Source organism: Trichechus manatus, unplaced genomic scaffold, assembly GCF_000243295.1.
Source record: "Trichechus manatus latirostris isolate Lorelei unplaced genomic scaffold, TriManLat1.0 scaffold00122, whole genome shotgun sequence".
Taxonomy (NCBI): Eukaryota; Metazoa; Chordata; class Mammalia; order Sirenia; family Trichechidae; genus Trichechus; species Trichechus manatus.
This window is the reverse complement of record NW_004444058.1, coordinates 3,062,338-3,081,738: the sequence shown is the minus strand read 5'-3', so window position 1 is coordinate 3,081,738 and position 19,401 is coordinate 3,062,338. Positions and strand designations below refer to the sequence as shown.

Sequence of the window (19,401 nt, the reverse complement as noted above, 5' to 3'; positions counted from 1 at the left end):
CAGCCCAGCCTGTCTCCTGGGGAACAAAAGCCAGCAGGTTGTGGTGGACAAGTAGGAACATGCCTGCTGTGGACAGCAGCTCCTCAATCCCAACTTCCCCAGGGAGCATGCCTTTGATATGCCCTGACTTGCCCCCAGGGATACACCCCACAGGCCCCTCTGGGCCTCTCACCTTGGCCCTGCTGCTGAGACCACCTAAGTGGTGGAGCCCAGCTTCTCCTCCTGAGGGGGTGGGAGGCAGGGGGTTGTGATGGGACCCTCCTTCCCACGCAGGTGCCTCGGGGACAGAGCACTGGCCATGGGTTCTGGCACCAGCAGGTGACCTGGTGGAAGTGGGAGGGGGAGCCCCTGGAGAGTAGCTTGAGGCAAGTCAGCGGAGGCTGTGAAGGGGCAGAGCTGGGCAGGATGGAGGGAGTGAGGGGGAGGTCCTAGGGGAGCAGCCACTAGGGCACCTCTTCTCTGGGAGGGGGGGACTTGGCACTGCAGGAGAGAGGCCAAGCTCTGCCTTCTGGGAGGGTCACCTGAACTGCCGACCTTTTGGTTAGCAGCCAAGCTCTTAACCACTGTGCTGCTAGGGCTTGAAGTTTTCACCTAAAGCACAATAAAAATTTTAAGAAAAAAATAAAATATATAGAACATAAAATTTGTCATTTTTAAGTGTTAAATTCAGTGGCATTGATTTATTTACAATGTTGTACAATCACCATTATTCATTTCCAAAACTTTTTTATCACCCCAAACAGAAACTATCCATTAAGCAATAACTCCCTATTTCCCCCCACCCCAATTCCTGGTAACCACTAATCTACATTCTGTCTCTATGCATTTCCTGTTCTAGATAGTTCATGCTAATGGTATCGTGCAATATTTGTCCTTTTGTGTATGGCTTGTTTTGTTAAGCATAATGTTTTCAAGGTTTATTCATGTCTAAGCATGTACCCTTTTATGGGTAAATCACATTCCTTCGTATGTTTTGCCAGGTGGAAACCCCAGGTTCTGCTTGGTGCAGCTTGTCTTAGCCAGTAAACGAGAGACTGAGGCAGGAGAGTGGAAAGGCGCCTTTATTTCATTGCGAAAGGAAAGAAACAGTCGTCGGGGCTGCTGCCACCCAAGATTGCTCATCAAGGGCGAGGGGGAAGGTTACTTTCAAGGGGTTTCCAAGTAGGAAGTTCATAGAAGTTACATCAGCAACATTCTTAATCATGCTACACAGGCACAATGGGGTTTACATATAACTTCATGCATCACATGTTCAGAAAATTGTGGTTAAACTCCACCCAGAGACGGGGAAGTTACTACATATGAGGTATTTAATGAGCTAAAAGCTTATGCTGAATGTCAAAATGGCACCTAAAGCGGTTTCTGCCAATTTCATCGAGTTTTGGGCAGCAGTTAAGGAGAGGGGAACCAGGATTTTAATGTAAAGCTACAGGGCATGTCAAGCAAAGGAACCAGAATTTTAATGTAAAGCTATAGGGCAGCGTGCCAAGCCAGCTGCTTGAGGCAGTGGAATTTTCGAAAGCCTGGGGACCTCTGTCTTATATGGATATACTACAATTCATTTATCCATTATCTGTTAACAGACACCTGCATATTGCAAAATTTATATCCCAAATTTGCTATCTGAATAAACAAACACCCGCTATAAGATCTTGGCATGAGCGTTCCGGTGAACACAATTAGGTTTCATGCAAATTGGGCAAAAGGGTTTGGCGTGCGATGCCAGGAAGCTCCAGTCATCTTCTGTCAGGCATGTATCAGGCTTGCGTTCCTCAAATATGCTGGTCACTATTACTGTTACCTCCCCAGCCACTCGGGTCTGAGGGAAGCTGGCCAGCGTGAGATTTCTGGAAAACCCCATGGATTAGAAGAAAAGCTGGAAGGGATAGTAAACCTCAGGAGAGGACATAGAAGGGAAATGTAGTTAGTTGGTATCTGATCTCGTACAGGCTGCCTGCATTCAGCTCACAAACAACCTACTCATTAGTTCAAGCATCAAATAGCTATGTAAATGGTGTTTACAATGCTCTATGGTAGGCAAGAAAACCTGATTGGGCTGTTAGGTGTTAAGAGTATTTTAGTAATATTTGGGTAGGTTAGTTGGGGTTTTTGGCCAAGGAATGCCAAGGATGGACAGCAGATACCAGAAACTAGGAGAGAGGCCCACAGAAGGAATCCACACAGCCAAGACTCTAATTTGGCCTTTTAGCCTCCAGAACTGTGAGAAAATAAATTTCTGTTCTTTACAATCACCCACCCACTTGCGGTATTTCTGTTATGGCAGCCCTAAGTAACTAAGACATTGGATGTGCTTTGAATGCTCATCCCCATTTTAAGTCATGGAAGACATGCTCTGCTCTGAAAATTGCTATCCTGTCTGTTGTCAGGGTAGATTGTATTCAGACACAAGGGATGTCTGTAATTGTTCAGTGAGCTCTTACTATGTGCTGGGCACCACGCTAAGCGTTTCACGCACACCCCTCATTGCTTCCTCACAGCAACCCTACAATGTAGATGTGGCTTTCCTGTTTTACTGAAGCGGAGGGGGCCGAGTCTTCAGACGAGGGTCCCAGCAGGGCCAGGGCTGGGGAGCAGGGTGGGTGCTGATTTTACATGGCAGTGTCAAGACCATGGACTGCAAGCATTGTCTGGGTGAGCTGGAGGGGGAGGCGGGACCACAAGGGAGGAGGGCCCTAGGGCTGGCCATGGGGACAGCTGTGCAAGGCCGGACCAGAGTACACAGGAGCCAGCTGGGGAGATGGCCAGAGCCAGAGCTGTGGCCGCCTGGCAGCAAGAGGCTTGGCCTGGCAGCAGGGGAAACTGAGGCAGGGGTTTGGCCCCAGGGTACTGATCGTCCGGGCCCGCCCTTTCTGGGCCAGGGTCCTGCCATCCAGCTGAATCCTTTCTCTGGTGCCTTCCGTCTGGGTGGGGGCCTAAGATCCCAGTCTGAGTTGTGGGTGGGTTAAAGGGTTACTAGTCTGACTTCCAAATCCTGCTGTGATGAGTGAGCAGGAGAGGGAGACAGATGAGGATGAGGGAGGGTGTGCCTCTGACACAGCACCCATGCTTCCCCAGAGGCCCCCCGACCACCAGGCCTCAGCCCTGACATCCCCAGGGTGGGTGGGCCTGGCCATCCGGGGCCTGGGGACCCTACTGCTGCCCGGCTGGGCCCTGGCTGGACTCCTGCTCCACCTGCTGCTGCCCGCGATGGTGTTTCTGCTGGTGCTGCTGCCCGCAGCCGCCGTTGTCTACCTGGGCTTCCTGTGCCACTCCAGGGTGAGCTGAGCCCTCCTGGGGCAGAAGACTGCCTGGGGCCTGGGGAGGGGTCCTGCAAAAGCTCAGGGTCCCTGGGCAGAAGCTGAACCTGCTCCTTTCCAGCCCTGCTCCTTGCCCCCAGGGACATGTGTGCCCCTCCCTGGAGAGCCTCTTTCTTTGCCACCCCCCTACACTGGCTGTGAAAGAAGGGCTTTTGTCTGTTACCCGAGGGTACAGCTCTCTCCCCTCCCCCTGAGATCTCCAAGCCTTGTACCAGGGGCCACCAGGCCTGGACATCTGGGCTAGGGTGGGGAGAGAAAGGGCTTCCAGGGAGAGAAGATGAAAATATTGCCAAATATAACCCTCCCACAGCCCCTCCCCATCCCTCACCCCCACAGCCCCTCGCAGATCCCCCTGCCCCGGCTGGATTTTCCCTCCCGGGTAATGGACTGTGGCATGGTGTAGGGCCGGGAGGGTGTAGGCAGATGGGTCCCTGGTCCCCTCTCTCTAGGTATAGGGCAGGGGGGGAGGGGGCTGAATATGGGGAGGGAGGGGGACCGCAGAGAAGCTGGCGCTAAGGGTCTAGCAACCAGTACGATCAAGGTCAGATGCCAACACAGGGAGGGGCCAGGTGGGAGTAGGTGGGTGAGAAAAGTGGGGGTTGGGGCGCCAGAGGGCAATTCCCTGAGCCTCCTTACAAGGGACCCCTAGCTGGACTAGCCAGGGTCCCGGATCTCCCACTTAAATCTCACTGTCTGGCCCCTAGTCAGTCTCAGACTCCCCACTCCGCCTGACCGTAGGCCCCGCGCTGAGGACCCATACCCCGGCACTTGACAGCTTGCCCCGCCTCCCAGTCCTTCCGCTTTCACGCCCCACCCAGTTCAAGACCATGCCTCCACGCCTGCCCCGCCTCCTTCCGGCCCCGCTCTGGGTCCCGACCACTGGCCGCGCCTCCTGGTCTGTCCATTCCTGGGTCCCGCCCCTTCCCTGTGCCGTCTTGGTCCCAGCACTTTCAGGGCCACGCCTCCATTCCCGACGCGCCGACTTCAGACCCCGCCCCTTTCGCTGCCTCGACCCCACCCCCACCCCGGTCCTGATCGCCCGCCCCGCCCCCAGGTCCACCCGGCGCCACGACCCCCGTGCCGCGCGCTGCTGTCGGACGGTGGCTCCGCGACGCTCATCGTGTTCGGCTTCCTTTCACTGCCGCCGCTGCTCGTGCTAGCCTCGGCCGCCCGCGCCCGCCTTGCCCGGCGCCTCCGCCCGCTGCTGCTGCCCCCCTCTTGGGCCTCCAGTCCCCGCCGCCGCCCGAGGTCCAGCGGCGGGGAGCTGTCGGGCCGCGACCTGGACGGGGAGGATCAGTTTTGCACCTGGATGTGACCCCAGAGGTCTCTCCAGAAGACTCCGAGACCTCCAAATCCCTGAGGCCCCCGAGCTGTCCCACGGCCCCCATAAAGTTACCCCAAGCTGGTGAACCTCGGTTCTGTACCCGGGTCCCCGCTAGGGAAATCGCTCGGCGCGCAGTGCTCTGAGTGGCCACGAGATGGCACCTGATTCCCCCGGACCGAGTCTGCCCTCCCCAGAACTTTTCCCCACACCCTGCCCACCGGGCAGCACTGGTCGCCCCCTCCCTGCTGCATAGAGGCTGGGAAGGCCCCGGGGAGGAGGGAGATGGCCCTCAGAGATGCAGATGGCCAGGCTCAGGGAAAGGCGGCCCTCCTGGCTTCTTCCCCTGCAGCTGCCCTGGGCCCAAGTTCACACTCACAAGGAGCAGTCCTTGCTACCCCGTGTCTTGGTCACCAAGCAGGTCTCCACTGGTATTTCCAGCAAGTTCCAGAGGTGGTGAGGCTTGCTTGGGAGACATCCACACTCAGTCAAAAGCCAGAATGGTTCCAGAAACCCAGCTGGTGGCCAGCAGCAGGGCTCATCCTGTGACTGGTCAGGGCTCACCTTTGTCCAGGGTCAAGGCTCAGCCTTTGGCCAAAGGGGTCCTGCTCTCAGATGGCAGCTCTGTGACTTGTGGGTGGGTTTAGGGATCAGCCTGTGACCAGAGTATGTGTTTAAACAGGCACTCAGTCTGTTTTCTCTGGCTAATTTGAAGATCTTCTCTTTTTCTTTGGTTTTCTTTTATTTTACCAGCATGTATCTAGGTATGGCTATGGTCTTATTTCTCTTGTTTGGTATACATTGTGTTTCCTATTTTTATGAATTCATATTTTTCATCAGTTCTGGAAAATTCTCAACCATTATCCTTTCAATATTGTCTCATTCATTCTACCTGTTTTTTCTTGGTAACACCTATTAAATGTATGTTTCACCTTCCTCTTACCTCCCATGTCAGTTAATCTCTCTTTCCTATTTTCCATCTCCTTGTCTCTCTGTGCTGCGTTCTGGATAATGTCTTAATTTTCATCTTCCAGTTCCTTATTCTCTCATTCATCTTGTCTAATCTGTTGATTAAATCATCTGCTTAATGTAAAATTATTATTATATCTAAAAGTTATAATACTTGGTTGTTTTTCAAATGTATCTGATTATTTCTGATGGTCTCTTAGTGCATACATGATTTTTGGATTCCATCTTTGATTTCTTAAACATTTCATATGTAGTTATTTCATGTTCTGTACCTAACAATTCCAATATCCTAGTCTTTGGGTGGTCTAAATTGTTATTTGTTGTCTTTGCTGTTTCTCACTAATGATGTACTGTTTCTTGGAATGTTTGGTAATTTTTCATTGTTTGCTCACACCTGTGGTGATTCCAAGGTTTTTGCCTTGGGGATTTTCCCTCCAGAGAGCATTCACTTTTCTGGACATTACCAACCTGGGCTCCCTTTAAGCTCTTTGAGGATCATGGTTTCATAGCCCACAGAAGCATTCAAGGCTTGCTTCCTTGATTGCAGCATGGCTCTGTCTCCAGGGAATCCTCTGCATTCTCATTTGCTTAATTTCATCATCTTGGGTTTCTGCTCACTATTTTATTTCTGTATTTTTAATGTTTAAATTTGGGGTGGGGGCTTGGAGATATTTCCTTTACTTTCCTGTAAGCCAAGCAGTGTATTAAAAAAAAAGTGTGTTCATTGTAACTCATCCAGAATCTAGTTGTAGCTGAAAGACCTTTTAGAGGATGTAGTCCATTTTGTAAGATAATTCAAAAATGGTTGCAGCAGTACATCAACAGGGAACCGCTGGAAATTCCAGCTGGATTCAGAAGAGGACGTGGAATGAGGGATATCACTGCTGATGTCAGATGGGTCTTGGGTGAAAGCAGAGAATACAAGAAAGATGTTTACGTGTGTTTTATTGACTATGCAAAGGTATTCAACTGTGTGGATCATAACGCATTATGGATAACATTGCACAGAATGGGAATTCCAGAACACTTAGTTGTGCTCATGTGGAACCTGTACATAGAACAAGAGGCACTCATTTGGACAGAACCAGGGTATACTGCGTGGTTTAAAATCAGGAAAGAGGTGTATCGGGGTTGTATCCTTTCACCATATTTATTCAATCTGTATGCTAAGCAAATAATCCAAGAAGCTGGACTATATGAAGAAGAACATGGCATCAAGATTGGAGGAAGACTCATTAACAATGTGCAATATGCAGATGACACAACCTTGCTTGTAGAAAGTGAAAAGGACTTGAAGCACTTACTGATGAAGATCAAAGACTACATACAGTCTTCAGCATGGATTACACCTCAACATAAAAAAAACAAAAACCCTCACAACTGGACGAGTAAGTAACATTATGATCAAAGGAGAAAATATTGAAGTTGTCAAGGATTTCATTTTACTTGTATCCACAATCAATGCCCATGGATGCAGCAGTCAAGAAATCAAATGAAGTGTTGCATTGGGCAAATCTGCTGCAAAAGACTTCTTTAAAGTGTTAAAAAGCAAGAATGTCACCTTGAGGAATAAGATGCACCTGACCCAAGCCATGGTATTTTTAATCCCTCATATGCATGCAAAAGTTGGACAATGAATAAAGAAGACCAAAGAATTGATGTCTTTCAATTATGGTGTTGGCCAAGAATATTGAATATACCACAGACTGCCAGAAGAACGAACAAATCTGTCTTAGAAGTACAAACAGAATGCTCCTTAGAAGCAAGGATAGTGAGACTTTGTCTCACTTACTTTGGACATATCATCAGGAGTGACCTGGAGAAGGACATGATACTTGGTAAGGCAGAGGGTCAGCGAAAAAGAGGAAGACCCTCAACGAGATAGATTGACACAGTGGCTGCAACAATGGGCTCAAACATAACAACAACTGTTGAGGATGATGCAGGACTGAGCAGTGTTTTGTTCTGTTGTGCATGGGGTCACTATGAGTCAGAATTGACTAGATGGCACCTAACAACAACAACAACAAAGTCCGCCATATTGCCATCAGTGCTTAGCCTGTGAGCAACGGGCTCACAGCTCAGACATGACCAGGGATCAAGGCTTAGATGTGACTATGGCCAGAGCTCAATCTGGGACCAGGATCAGAGTTCAGGGTATGACCAAGACTAGGGTTCAGGGTATGACCAGGATCAGGACTCAGTCTGGGACCAGGGTCAAGGTTCAGGGTATGCTCAGGGTCAGGGTTCAATCTGGGGCCAGGATCAAGCCTCAGGCTGGGCCCAGGGTCAGGGCTGTTTTGAGCCAGATTCAGAGTTTAGGGTATGACCTGGATCAGGGGTCAATCTGAAGCCAGGGTCAGGGCTCAGCCTGTGACTAGGGTCAGGGCTAGGTCTGTGGCCTTGAGTAGAGTCCAGTGTGTGGCTAGGTCAAATCCAGCAGGAGTTCTTGGGGTTTTCCAACTGTTGTCTATGCCTAGCTCCGATGCCTTTCCTGGCCAGACAGGAGCCGGGCCTGTCGCCAAGCCACTGAGGATAGCTTCCCCTGGGCTGCCTTCCTCTCCTTCTGCCCAGGGCTGGGCAGGCTCTGGCAGACGCCAGGCTTCAAGGATGAGGACTCTCCTGGGAAGCCCTTGGCTGAGGATTGTCTTGGCCCTAGAGTCATCAAAACAACAGCTGGGCAGGGTGGGGGTGGGGAGGTTGCAGCGGGGAGCCCTGCCTGCCTGGAGGGGAGTCCGGATGGAGACAGGCGCCTGAGGCTGAGCTAGTTCCCTAAAGGTGTTCCCTGAGCTTCCCAGGCCACCCTGAGGCCGCACAGCCACCAGCTGGCCCAAGGATGTTGAATGCCTTGGCGGCAGTAAGATAATTGAACCTTGGCCCCAGCCTGGCCTGCTCATAAGAGGAACACCTGTGGGGGGCTGATGGCGGTTTGCACAAGAGGCCTTGTGGTCTGCTTTTGCAGGGAGGAAAAAGCAGCTCTGGAACATGAAGGCTGCTGCTGGCAGGGAAGCAGGAGGGGGTGGGGTGGGCAAGTGGTGACCACAGCCAGCTGGGGCAGGGGCTGATGCAAGGGAGAGAGGGTGGAAACAGGCCCTGGGGGCTGGGGCAGTAGGAGGGGGCTCTCCACCCTTGCCTTTGGCTCTCCTGCACTGTCCTCTCTCAGGGCCCCTCTTTCAGGAGTCCTAGGGGGTCTTCCTATTCACCACCAGCTGGCCAGGGTCCTGAGGAGAGAGGAGGATATCAGGCTAAGGGGGATTTGGGAGCCTCTGGTCACAAGTTTTCCTCCTCCCCAAGGCCTTAGGCAGTCAACTGGCCTCTGCCCAGCCCATCTAATAACCACCCTACCCCGCCCCCAGCAGGACCCCTCCCCTCACTGTTCTACCCTAAGCCCAGCATGGAGCCCATGACAGAAGCCCCCACCTTAGGGCTCTGCCTGGGTCCCAGCCCCCATCTTCATGGCACCTCTGCTCCTCACTCCCCGAGCTTCCACCCCGAATCTGGAGTGGCCCACTGGCCTCCCAGCCCTCCCTGGGCTCACCCAGCCCCGCTCTGAAGGTCTCCTGCCTTTGGCCCTCCAAGGGCCAAGGGGCTGAACCTGCTGGGCCGCCAGGAGGCCAGGTGAATACCTCCATGGGCCTGGCCTCTGCCCTGTAAGGACACACCTGGCCATGCCCGGGCCTCCACAGGAGTGGGGCAGGCCAGGTCTGATTCTGTAAGCCTTGGTGTGGCCTTTGTGTGCTCCCCTAGTGCCCAGCAAGGGGGGCACTGTCCCAACTTTACAGGTGAGGAAAGATTCAGGTGGCTCCCCACTTGCCCAAGGTCAGTTATTCATTTAGAAAGTATTTCCTGGAAGTGCAGGTGTCTGCAGCACCCCCCCCCCCCCCGCTGCCACCCAAGGAAGATCCCTCTCCAGGTCTTCCGCCTGAGCACACTTGCATCTCCTTCCTCCAGGGCCCCCACCCCCACCCCCTCTAGCCCCGCCAGCCTGAACCCCAGGGGTGGACCTGCCCCCACCTAGGAATGTGGGCCCATCCGGGTGCTAGGCAGTAACAACTGCCCAGGTGGGTGGGCTAACTCTGGGGGGCAAAGGCCTCTGTTCATTCCTGGTATCCCCCTTCCACCTCTGGGGAGGCCACTTTGCCAGGGTATGACACAAGCCTGTCCTTGCCCTGCTGGCAGTTCTGGACTCAAACCTCCTTCCTTCCCCATCTGAGCTCCAGAGAGCAGGAAGACGTGCCAGCAGGGAGGAACTTACAAGGTCTAAGCCTTGACCCTGTGGGAAGCAGGCCTTGGCCTGGGGTGAGGGTAGGGCTGGCCATCCTGTCACAGCAGAGGGAACAGCCAGTACAAGGCAAGGAGTCCCACCGAGAAAGTGGTCCCAAGATTTAGCCTGGTGCAGAGGCCGAGTGCCTAGGGACAAGGGACATCCCCCCACCCCAGCCTATTAAGAGTCTACCTGGGCTTACCTGGGCATCTCTCACGCAGCACCCCTAGGCTGCTCCTACACAGCAAGCAGAGCCACAGACCCCTAGCTACTCCCACTGTTCGATCCTGCCAGCCCCCTTGGCCTGAGGCCCTCCAGTCCCCCTCCATGGGCTCACACTGGCCCAGCCCCACCTGGAGGGATTTGCCCCTGCTGTTCCCTCTGCCTGGGATGCTTTTCCCTCCAGGCCTAGATGTCCCTCTTGCTTCTGTCTCTGCTCAGTGCCCCTCCCAGGGGTTGACCTGGCCACCTTGTTTTGACTGCCCCAGGGAAATAAACAGACACGTATCCTTGCTAACATGCACAACCCCCTTCTAGACAGGAATGCGCCATGGAGACAGGGACTCTGCTAGATCCCTGCCAGGCCCCAGCACCCTACGTGCCAGATGTAGCACAGAGATGAGGAATGAATAGATGTAGGTGCCCTTGCCATCCCCCATGCCCAGGTCACCCACCCCTAGCAGTATAACCTGACCGCCTGGGACTGGGTAGGGGGTCAGCTCTGGGGGCTGGCAGGGGAGTAAGCCAGGACCCAAAGGCCCCCCGGGACTGGTCCTCAGGCCCGGACAAGTCACAGACCACAGACAGGTGAGTCCCTTCAGAAGAATGTGTGGGTGGGGCTGTGGGGAGGCTGGTGGGAAGGGCCTGCTTCTCTTTGCTACCCCTTCCTCTGTCCCACTCAGTATTATGGGGAGGGGTCACCAGCCTCAGCCCACACCTCACCCCAGCTGCTTCCTGTTTCTGTGTCCCTGGTGTGTGTGGGCGCGTGCCTGTGATATGAAGGACATGAAAAACACCAGCACACAGGGCAGTGCGGGGGAGCAGGCCGCCTCTGCCCCCAGGCCCTACCCTGTGCCCTTGGCTGCGGTCAGGGGTGGGGTCAGAGGCCCCGGGAGCTGCCCTTTTCCCTGAGGTTGAGCATGATCACATAGAGCTTGGAGACAAAAGGCCATTCTTCTCCAGAGAAGCTGGATTGTGCAGCGGAGGAGGAAACATTCTTGCGGAACCTGGGTGGGGGCGGGGTGGTGCCCGGCTGGCCAGTGTCCCTGGGAAGTGAGGGAGGGGGTCCCTGCCCAGAACTCCCTCCACCTGCCTGAATGCAGACTGGCAGTGGGGGTTAGCTTTGGGAAGTGAGGCTTGGGACTTCCGGACCTGTGTCAGGCTGTAGGGGCAGAGTGGCCTCAGTCACACGGAGGCTGGCCCTTCCTCCTGAGTCCTCAGGTTGCCTGGACCAGGCAGGGGCTAGGCCTGGGGGAGGGGAGGCCTTGGGGCCAGGGTCTTGCTGTGACCTGGCCTGACCTGCTCCTCCTGCCACTGCCCCATCTCTCTGCCCATCGCTGTCCACTCCTGCCCCCCTCGCCTCCTAGGCCCAACGCCCTTAAAGAGGAGGCTTCCAGACCATTTTATTTATCCTTTCTCTGGCATCTATCTCTAGCTCTGCCCAGCCCTGACCGTTACACCCCTGGCTGACCCCACTCACTCCCTGGAGACCCTCTGCCAGCCCAGGTTTCCCCTCTGGGGCTGGGGGCAGCAGTGGGGGGCAGTGGGAAGCAGAGGCTAGAGCTGTTAGGAGAGGGTGCTGGGGGTGTGAGGCCAGAGCTCAGTGGAGCAGCAGCAGTGCCTGCGGGCAGTGGCCCAGCTGGCCGTCCTGAGGCTGGGCCTCCCTGGTCCTTTCTGCCTCTGATGGCAAAGCTGGAGGGAGGAGGGTGGCTGCTTCCTTGAGAGCCTGAGTCACAGCCAACAAGACCCACTCAGTTTTTCCAGAAGGTACAGAAACTTCCCCGTCAGCCCAGCACAGGCGGAGGTGTGATTGTGGGCCCGCCTGAGCCCAGCTAGGTTCCCTGCCTCTGGGGCTCTCCCAGGGCAGGCAGGAGTGGGGGAACAACAGGAGGGACTGCCTGCAAGCCAGCAGCCTCCCCACAGGGTGGACCCACCACGGCCCAGTACACTGCCAGAGAAGGTCCACAATGCGTGCACAGAGAAATAGGTTTGCACACGGCAGCTTGGGTGTGCCTCCCGCAGGGTCCAGGGTCAGCCTCCCCACTGGACCCCAGGCCCACCCACTCCAGCTGCTGCTGCCTTGTCCATGGTCTTGACCTCATCGTCCTCCATGGACGCAGCTAGCTCTCCTCAGCCCAGGCACCTCTGAGCAGCATACCCCTGGATCCGGAGCCCAAGCCCCACTGCTTCATCCACGGGGCCCAGGCGGGAAGCACCGGCAGTTTCTGGTCCCAGCAGAGGCCCGAGGTCTTTGGAGCTGAGCCAGCACTGCCACTGCCAAGATTCCCGGCAAGGGGTGGGGGACGGCGACGACACAGTTCTAGCTTGTTCCTGCCGCCAGCTCTTCAGCTCCGCAGCCAGGCGCTTCCTTTTTTAGGCAAAGTCGGAGCTCCCGCCTGTCCGCATTCCCCCACCGCACCTCACCTGCCAGAAAGGGAGGAAGGAAAACCATTGCGTCCCATCCGTCCTCCCGCAGAGCATCCTCCTGGGGGGATGGGAAGGGAGGGGATTTCCGGCAGAGACGACCCCACCCCCTCACCATGGCTGGGAAGTGTGGCCCCAGCGCCCTAGCTCTGTGGAGAGAACGGGCTGGGAGAGGGCAATGCTTACCCCACACGACAGCGTTTTAGGAATAAGGGGGCCGGGGCACTCCTGCACCTCAGCTCCGCCCAGCCCGGGAGATGCTGCCACCCTGCCTCACCTATAAGAGGGGATCTACCCTGGGGGTCCAAGGGCCCTCAGGACATCCCTGCAGCCAGCCGCCTCTGGTCACTTTGGGTCCTGCTAAGATCCTGAGACCCATGGGCCCCTGGCTCAACAGCAGGCTCCTCCTGATGGGCCCCTCCGTGGGAGGCTGGGGTCGGCCTGGGGCCTGACCTCACAGTGCCCTGGCACACTGGACAGAGTTCGGAACTCGAACGAGCCACCTGCAGCCCCATGCATCTTCCTCCAGGAAGCTGGGTGGGTGGGGGCTTTGCTTTGGGGGTTTGCGCACCCTAAGAAGTATCCTTTCAAGTTTCTCAGGCCGCTATCCCCTCCCAAGACCCTGTGTCCTTTCTAAGTTCCGCCCAAGATCCTTCCAGTCCCTGACAGTCAGTCCTTGAGGGCTCATGTTCCAGCCCCCAGACAGCACCCGTCGCCGGGCTCTGACCTGGCCAGGCCTAGAGATCAATAAGTCGGGCTTCTCTTGGGCCTGGCTTCAGGGACCCCTGCTCCGCGGAGTCACGGACAGGGTTCATGGGGTAACCTGGCCTGGTGACTCCCTGCTGTGCACCTGGCCGGGAGGTGGGGGAGGCAGCAGACCCCACAGCCTCACACCCGGAGAAGTGGAGACCATAGTGCGTGTGCCTGTTGGCGCGCGTGGGTGCCCTGATCGGATTTCGGTAGTGCTGCGTGTCTGGCTGTCTGCGTGTCGGCATCGCGGGGTCTCTGCACGTCCGGGCGAGTGAGTGCGCGAGGAGGCGGAGGCGGGGCCTGGCCAAGGGCGGGGCCTAGCTGGGGACAGGGCCCAGGGGCGGGGCCTCAGTCCGCGGGCTGTGCAGCGGCGCGCCCTGCAGCCCAGGAGCAACCGAACAAGTGGCGACTCAGCCCTGCTCCCGGTCCTGCAACGCGATGCTCGCCTGGACCGCGCTCGGCCTGGCCCTGAGCTTTCGGCTGGCGCTGGCGCAGAGCGGCGTGGAGCACGGTGAGTGCAGCCAGGCGGGCGAGGGAGCCGGGCTTCGGGCGCCCCTTCAGCTACCCGCGGCGCGCAGGGCGGTGGCTTTCCTCCCGCCGCCGGGGGCGAGGGGCAGCCGGACCAGGCAGCCCCACCCACCTGCGGCGGGCGGGCCCAGGTACCCCGGGCGGGCTGGAAGGCGAGAGCGCCGGGGCGTGGAGCCCGCCGTCTGCCCTGGCGGTGCATCTCCGTGGGATCGCGTGGCCTGAACGGGGAGGAAGAGGTGTCCCCTTCCTCACTTTCCCTACCCCTGGAAGAACTGTTAGTAGAGGGATAGTAGGTGTGTTGGAATCGCCACATCGAGTTGGGGGCCAGAACAGAACCGAGACACCCACAGCACCCCCCTCCGGCGGCCCAGTGGGGGGCCCTCTGCCCACCCGGTGTGCCGGGAGGGACAGGGAGGAATAGGAAAGGTCGAGAGGAGGGTGGTGGGGCCCTCGGACGGCTGCCACCCGTGTCCTGCTTCCGGGGTCCAGATGGCGCAGAGGTTGGGGGCCAGGGGAGGGGTGACATCATCTGTAAATGCTGTCACTGAACCCGGCCTGACCGCCTGGGCTGGAAGAGGAGGAGGGGCTTCGTCCAGTGCTTTGTCCCCCTCCCCTGCTGCTGTGCACACCCCAGGGCAGGCTGCCTCCCCTCAAGGCTGAGCTGTGAGGCTGAACTCCTCCTTCCTTGAGGCCACTTCTTCAGGAGACAGCTTGGGGGGTAGCAAAGATTTTGAGAGCAGCCCCCCCCACCCAGAGCTGTGCCAGCTGGGTGAGGGAGTGTGTGGGGCTCTCATTATACAGATGAGACATGAGCCCAGAAAGCATCGCTGCTGGTGCTGCCCCAGTGACATAGAACCCACTGAGCAGCTGAGCCTCTTGTTTGGCTCAGAACCACCCCCTCAGGGCCTTGGGTATCGAACACAGCAGGCTCTCGGGGTCAGCTGGGGTGAGGGCGGCTTAGGGCAAGCTCAGATCCTGGGGGTTCTGCTTTGGGGTGGGCTGTCTGAGGGGGCTCATGGCTCAAGGCTGAACCCTCCCGTCTCCCCCAGGCCTCCCGGCATCGGCCCCCCAGGGGGATCTGCTGTTCCTGCTGGATAGTTCGGCCAGCGTATCCCACTACGAATTCTCAAGGGTTCGGGAGTTCCTGGGGCAGCTGGTGGCCCCTCTGCCCCTGGGCCCCGGGGCCCTGCATGCCAGCCTGGTGCACGTGGGCACCCGGCCATACACTGAGTTCTCCTTTGGCCAGCACAGCTCAGGCGCAGCGGTCCAGGATGCCATCCGGGCCTCGGCCCAGCGCATGGGTGACACCAACACTGGCCTGGCACTGGCCTATGCCAAGGAGCAGCTGTTTGACATGGCAGCCGGTGCCCGGCTGAGGGTGCCCAAGGTGCTGGTGTGGGTGACAGATGGTGGCTCCAGTGATCCGGTGGGGCCCCCTATGCAGGAGCTCAAGGACCTGGGTGTCACTGTCTTCATCATCAGCACCGGCCGTGGCAACTTCCTTGAGCTGTCGGCCGCCGCCTCAGCCCCTCCCGAGAAGCACCTGCACTTTGTGGATGTGGACGACCTACACATCATTGCCCAGGAGCTTCGGGACTCCATTCTTGGTAGGTGGGAGGAAGTGGGGCCCTGGGGAGCCCCAGCAGGAGAGACTGGGATGACACTTTAGGAGGATCTGGAGCCAGGGCTATTGGGGTATTTGACATCACTGAGGGTAGCAGGGAGGGGAGTGACACAAGGCGTTTCTGTGCACTGTCCATGGACACACTGCAACCGGGTGGCCCTGGGAGCCTGCTACCTGGAGCTGTTCGGGACAGAAGGGCAGGCTGAGTAACCACCTCCGGGAGTGCTCCCTGCTGATGGGCACCAGCCCTTGGGCTGGAGATCCACGGAGTGGGCGGCGTGGTGGGCTACGTGTGTAGGTGTGGCTGATGGAAACAGAAGGCTGGTTCAAGTCCGGGAACTTGGCGGATGTGCAGGGGGCGACTGGCTCACGAGGCTCCCATGTCTGGAGAGGGGAGAGGCCAGGAAGGTCAGGAAGGGTGCTTGGGCCCTCTCCTGGTAAGGACAGCCAAGGAGAGGGCTGAGCAGGGCAGCCTATTGACCAGATTTGGACTTGAGGCTGGTTGTGGGAACTGCCTGGGAGGAGGTGGGGGTAAGGATGGGGGAACTGCTGCTGGGGCTGAGGGACACCCCTACCAGCTCTCTAGGGTGGGGAGAGGCTAGAGAAGAAGGGCATGGTCACTGGCCCAGCCTGGCTAGCCTGCTGCCGCCACTGAAAAATTGAAAAATGCCACTCACCCCGGGGTTCTTTACAAGTCTCGGCCTTCAGGTTAATCATCCACCCAAAGCCGGAAGGACTTGGACTGTGGGCTGGAGAGGGGTGGAGGGTCCTCCAGAAGATTTCCCCCAGGGACGTCTGGACCCACGTGGTCACCCTCTGTAGCTCAGCCTTCATGGAACAGCAGGATAAGGCAGGCACCTGGACAGGAAAAACCCAAGGCTTCTGGGCAGAGAAGTCTGGCAGAGGGGTGGGAGGCTCCTGGAACTAGGGGCGGGTCTGAGTGTAGGGGATGGGCAGGAGAGCATGCCACCCTGGTGGCTAGGGCACTAAGCATTGAGGAGGAGGAAGTGTCCAAGATCCTGTGATGCCACCCAGACATTTATCAAAGTTACCCAACGGCAGGTCACTTGATGGCCATGTGCTGCTTGGTGTCATGTGTAACACGTTTGTGGTCCCACTCTGGGGTCCCCCCATGCCCGTACTCCATGGGGATCTAGAACCTGAGGCACGAAGCACCCCAGAAACTCAGGTCCAGCTGCTCCTGGATTGTCCTGTCTCCACTACTCCTCCACAGAATCTGCAGGCTGCACATTTGGGCCCCCCTCTGCCCCAGTCCCCAGGGCTCTGCTGATCCCAGAGCCTGTGGGCCCACTCCAGATCGGGGTCTGGTCCTCTGTTCTCAGATGCCACTGAGGGCCCTGGCGGTGGTGGGGGTGGTAGCTGCTATACCTCTCCCCTGAGTTTGGGTTTGGGGCTGAGGCAGGCAGGGAAGCCCTGATGGTGGGAGGGGTGAGGGCTGCAGCCTCCTATCCCTCCTTCGCCTAGCCTCATGGCTGCTTTGCATATTATTAGCATGCTATTTACGGGTGAAAAGGCTGTTGGTCGTGGCGGAGGCTAGCCTGTCCAGGAGCTCACCATGTCTTCCAGGCCTGCGGGCAGGACCCCTGTCCTCCTACTGGGGGCCTCCAGTCTGCGGGGTCTTCCCAGGGTCACCAGTCAGGGCCCCAGCTTCAGCACAAAAGAGGTGACTTCAGTTCCCTGGCCCCATCCACCCGCAGACGCGATGCAGCCGCAGCAGCAGCAGCTCCGCGCCTCCGAAGTCACGTCCAGCGGCTTCCGTCTGGCCTGGCCGCCCCTGCTGACCGCCAACTCCGGCTATTACGTGCTGGAACTGGTGCCCAGCGCCGAGCCAGGGGCAGTGCGTCGCCAGCAGCTGCCGGGGAACACCACAGGCTGGGCCTGGGCTGGCCTTGAGCCCGACACGGACTATGACGTCGCTCTGGTGCCTGAGTCCAACGAGCGCCTCGTGGGGCCGCAGCACCTGCGGGTGCGTACGCTGCCCGGTAAGGTGGGGCCCCATCCACGGGCGGAAGGGCGGGGCTTTGGGTGGGGGTGGCTGGGGGCCTGACTGGAGGGCGGCGGGAGAGAGGCCCCCTGCCGGCTCACAAGTCTTGCTCCCCCGCAGATGAGGCTGGGCCGGAGAGGATCGTCATCTCGCATGCCAGGCCGCGCAGCGTGCGCGTGAGCTGGGCCCCGGCCCTGGGCCCGGCCTCTCTGCTCGGCTACCAAGTGTTGTACGGGCCACTGCAGGGCGGTGCGGCGCAGCGCGTGGAGGTGCCTGCAGGCGGTAACAGCACCACACTACAAGGCCTGGCGCCCGGCACAGTTTACCTGGTGACCGTGACCGCGGCCTTCCGCTCGGGCCGCGAGCGTGCGCTGTCGGCGAAAGCCTGCACGCCCCCCGGGGAGCGCAGCCGCGCTCCGCCCCTCCCCGACGCTGGGGCCCGGGGGCCGTGACCCCGCCGCCGCCCCGCCGGGACTCCGCGTGACCCCGACCCAGGCCTCGCGGCCAGAGGGCTCGGTCCCGCGCTTGCCCTCAAGGACGCGGGCCTCACCTGACTTCCCCGATCAGACCCTCCGCTGCCATCCTGGCAGCCGAGCACAACCGGCTGGGTCCTTGGGCTCCTGCAGACCCCGCCCGGCTGTAAGCCGGGCACACGGGGTATCCTTTGGGCAGGATTTAGAAGAGAGAGAGTCTGGGCAGGCTGAGAACAACCGGGCTGGCGCTGGGCCCAGGACGGAGGATGGTGGCCAGACCCCCCCCTCCTGTGAAGGCGTGTCCTTATGGTGACCAGGGCTGGCATTGGTTCAAGGGAGTTTGACCCAGCAGGTGGCTCTGAGTTTTCTTGGCCACTCAGGTCCTGGATATTGATAGAAGGAGGGCAGGGCAACGGGAAGCAAAGTGGCTCAGGCCAGTCCCCCGAAGGCTTCCTGGAGAGGACAGGAAAAGGAGAGGGAAGTGCTGGGAGGCTGATGGTGGGACCAGCAGCTAAGTGGGTGGGCCTAAGGGCAGTGCCTGCTGGAAACAAGTGGCCCTGCCTTCCTGCCCAGGACCCTGACACTGCCCAGCTAGCAGTCACTGGGGGGTAGAGGGTGTCTTTTGGAAGGAGGGGGACCCTTAAGGAAAAGAGAGCTCCCACCCTTGCCCCCTCCCAGGCCCCCAGCCCTGCTCCTGTGGGGGTGGGGGCAGATGGCCCCACCTAGTCCAGCTAAACAAGGCTCCCTGGGGTGGGCTGTCACCCCAGTGGTTCTCTGAAGCATCCTCCAACCCCAAGGGGTCACACTCATGGGCTACCTCCTGGTCACTACATACTATCCTGGGGCCACCCGACAAGCCCTGTAGGGCAGGGAGTTCCACCCAGGCCTGCCCTCTGCTTCGCCCAGAGTCTCTGCCCCAGCTCCCCTAAATGTCCCAGACTTTAGAATACAGTAAGTCAGACATAACCTGCGCCCTGCCGTTGTTAGAGCACTTTACTCCTTGTGGGAACGCTAACGGTGGACAGGGCAGCTCATGAGGGGCTGAGTGGGGAAGATCTTTGAAGGCCAGCTGGTGCTGGGGAACCGAGGGGAGAGGATGCCCCTCCCTCTTAGTGCTGGCGCTGACCACCGTGTCTTCTGTGACCCCCGTGTGCACCCTCTTTAGAGTCTTGCCCTGTTTCTGTGAGTGGGAACCCTATGAGGAAAGGCCACAGCCTTGGCCATCGCCCACATGGGGCGTCTAGTGGCTTTCAGGGCTCATCCCCATGCTGGTGCCCTCTGCTGGCAAAAGCATTGCCCTTTGAGAAGTTGATACTTTCACTAATGCTTGCTAATGGAAATAAAGCTCCTAACCAGAGAGACTGCAGGTATTGAGAGACGTGGTCAATGCTTAGTGGTAATCGGCAGGCAGAGCATCTTCAGTCTGTCTGCTTGGGCTGGTGGGTGGGGTGTGCAAGATTGGCCTTTCCCGAGAACCACACCCGAAGCATCAGGCAGCTGTGCTGGG

General features: G+C 58.1%; 2 protein-coding genes across 2 annotated transcripts; both read left to right on the top strand.

The window, feature by feature from the left end:
• Positions 1 to 3,000: 3,000 nt before the first annotated feature.
• On the top strand, positions 3,001 to 4,632 carry TMEM88B (transmembrane protein 88B). Its single transcript, XM_004384464.1, has 2 exons — positions 3,001 to 3,276; positions 4,372 to 4,632. The coding sequence occupies exons 1-2, from the start codon at positions 3,001 to 3,003 to the stop codon at positions 4,630 to 4,632; spliced, it is 537 nt and encodes a 178-aa protein (XP_004384521.1).
• A 9,070-nt stretch (positions 4,633 to 13,702) lies between these two features.
• On the top strand, positions 13,703 to 17,873 carry VWA1 (von Willebrand factor A domain containing 1). Its single transcript, XM_004384463.1, has 4 exons — positions 13,703 to 13,775; positions 14,842 to 15,399; positions 17,135 to 17,419; positions 17,542 to 17,873. The coding sequence occupies exons 1-4, from the start codon at positions 13,703 to 13,705 to the stop codon at positions 17,871 to 17,873; spliced, it is 1,248 nt and encodes a 415-aa protein (XP_004384520.1).
• Positions 17,874 to 19,401: the final 1,528 nt, after the last annotated feature.

Coding starts and splice junctions, on each gene's coding strand:
- TMEM88B (XM_004384464.1), top strand. CDS start 3,001: ATGAGTGAGCAGGAGAGGGAGACAGATGAGGATGAGGGAGGGTGTGCC. Junction 3,277..4,371: donor GCTTCCTGTGCCACTCCAGG/GTGAGCTGAGCC, acceptor CCCCGCCCCCAG/GTCCACCCGGCGCCACGACC.
- VWA1 (XM_004384463.1), top strand. CDS start 13,703: ATGCTCGCCTGGACCGCGCTCGGCCTGGCCCTGAGCTTTCGGCTGGCG. Junction 13,776..14,841: donor GCAGAGCGGCGTGGAGCACG/GTGAGTGCAGCC, acceptor CGTCTCCCCCAG/GCCTCCCGGCATCGGCCCCC. Junction 17,420..17,541: donor GCGGGTGCGTACGCTGCCCG/GTAAGGTGGGGC, acceptor GCTCCCCCGCAG/ATGAGGCTGGGCCGGAGAGG.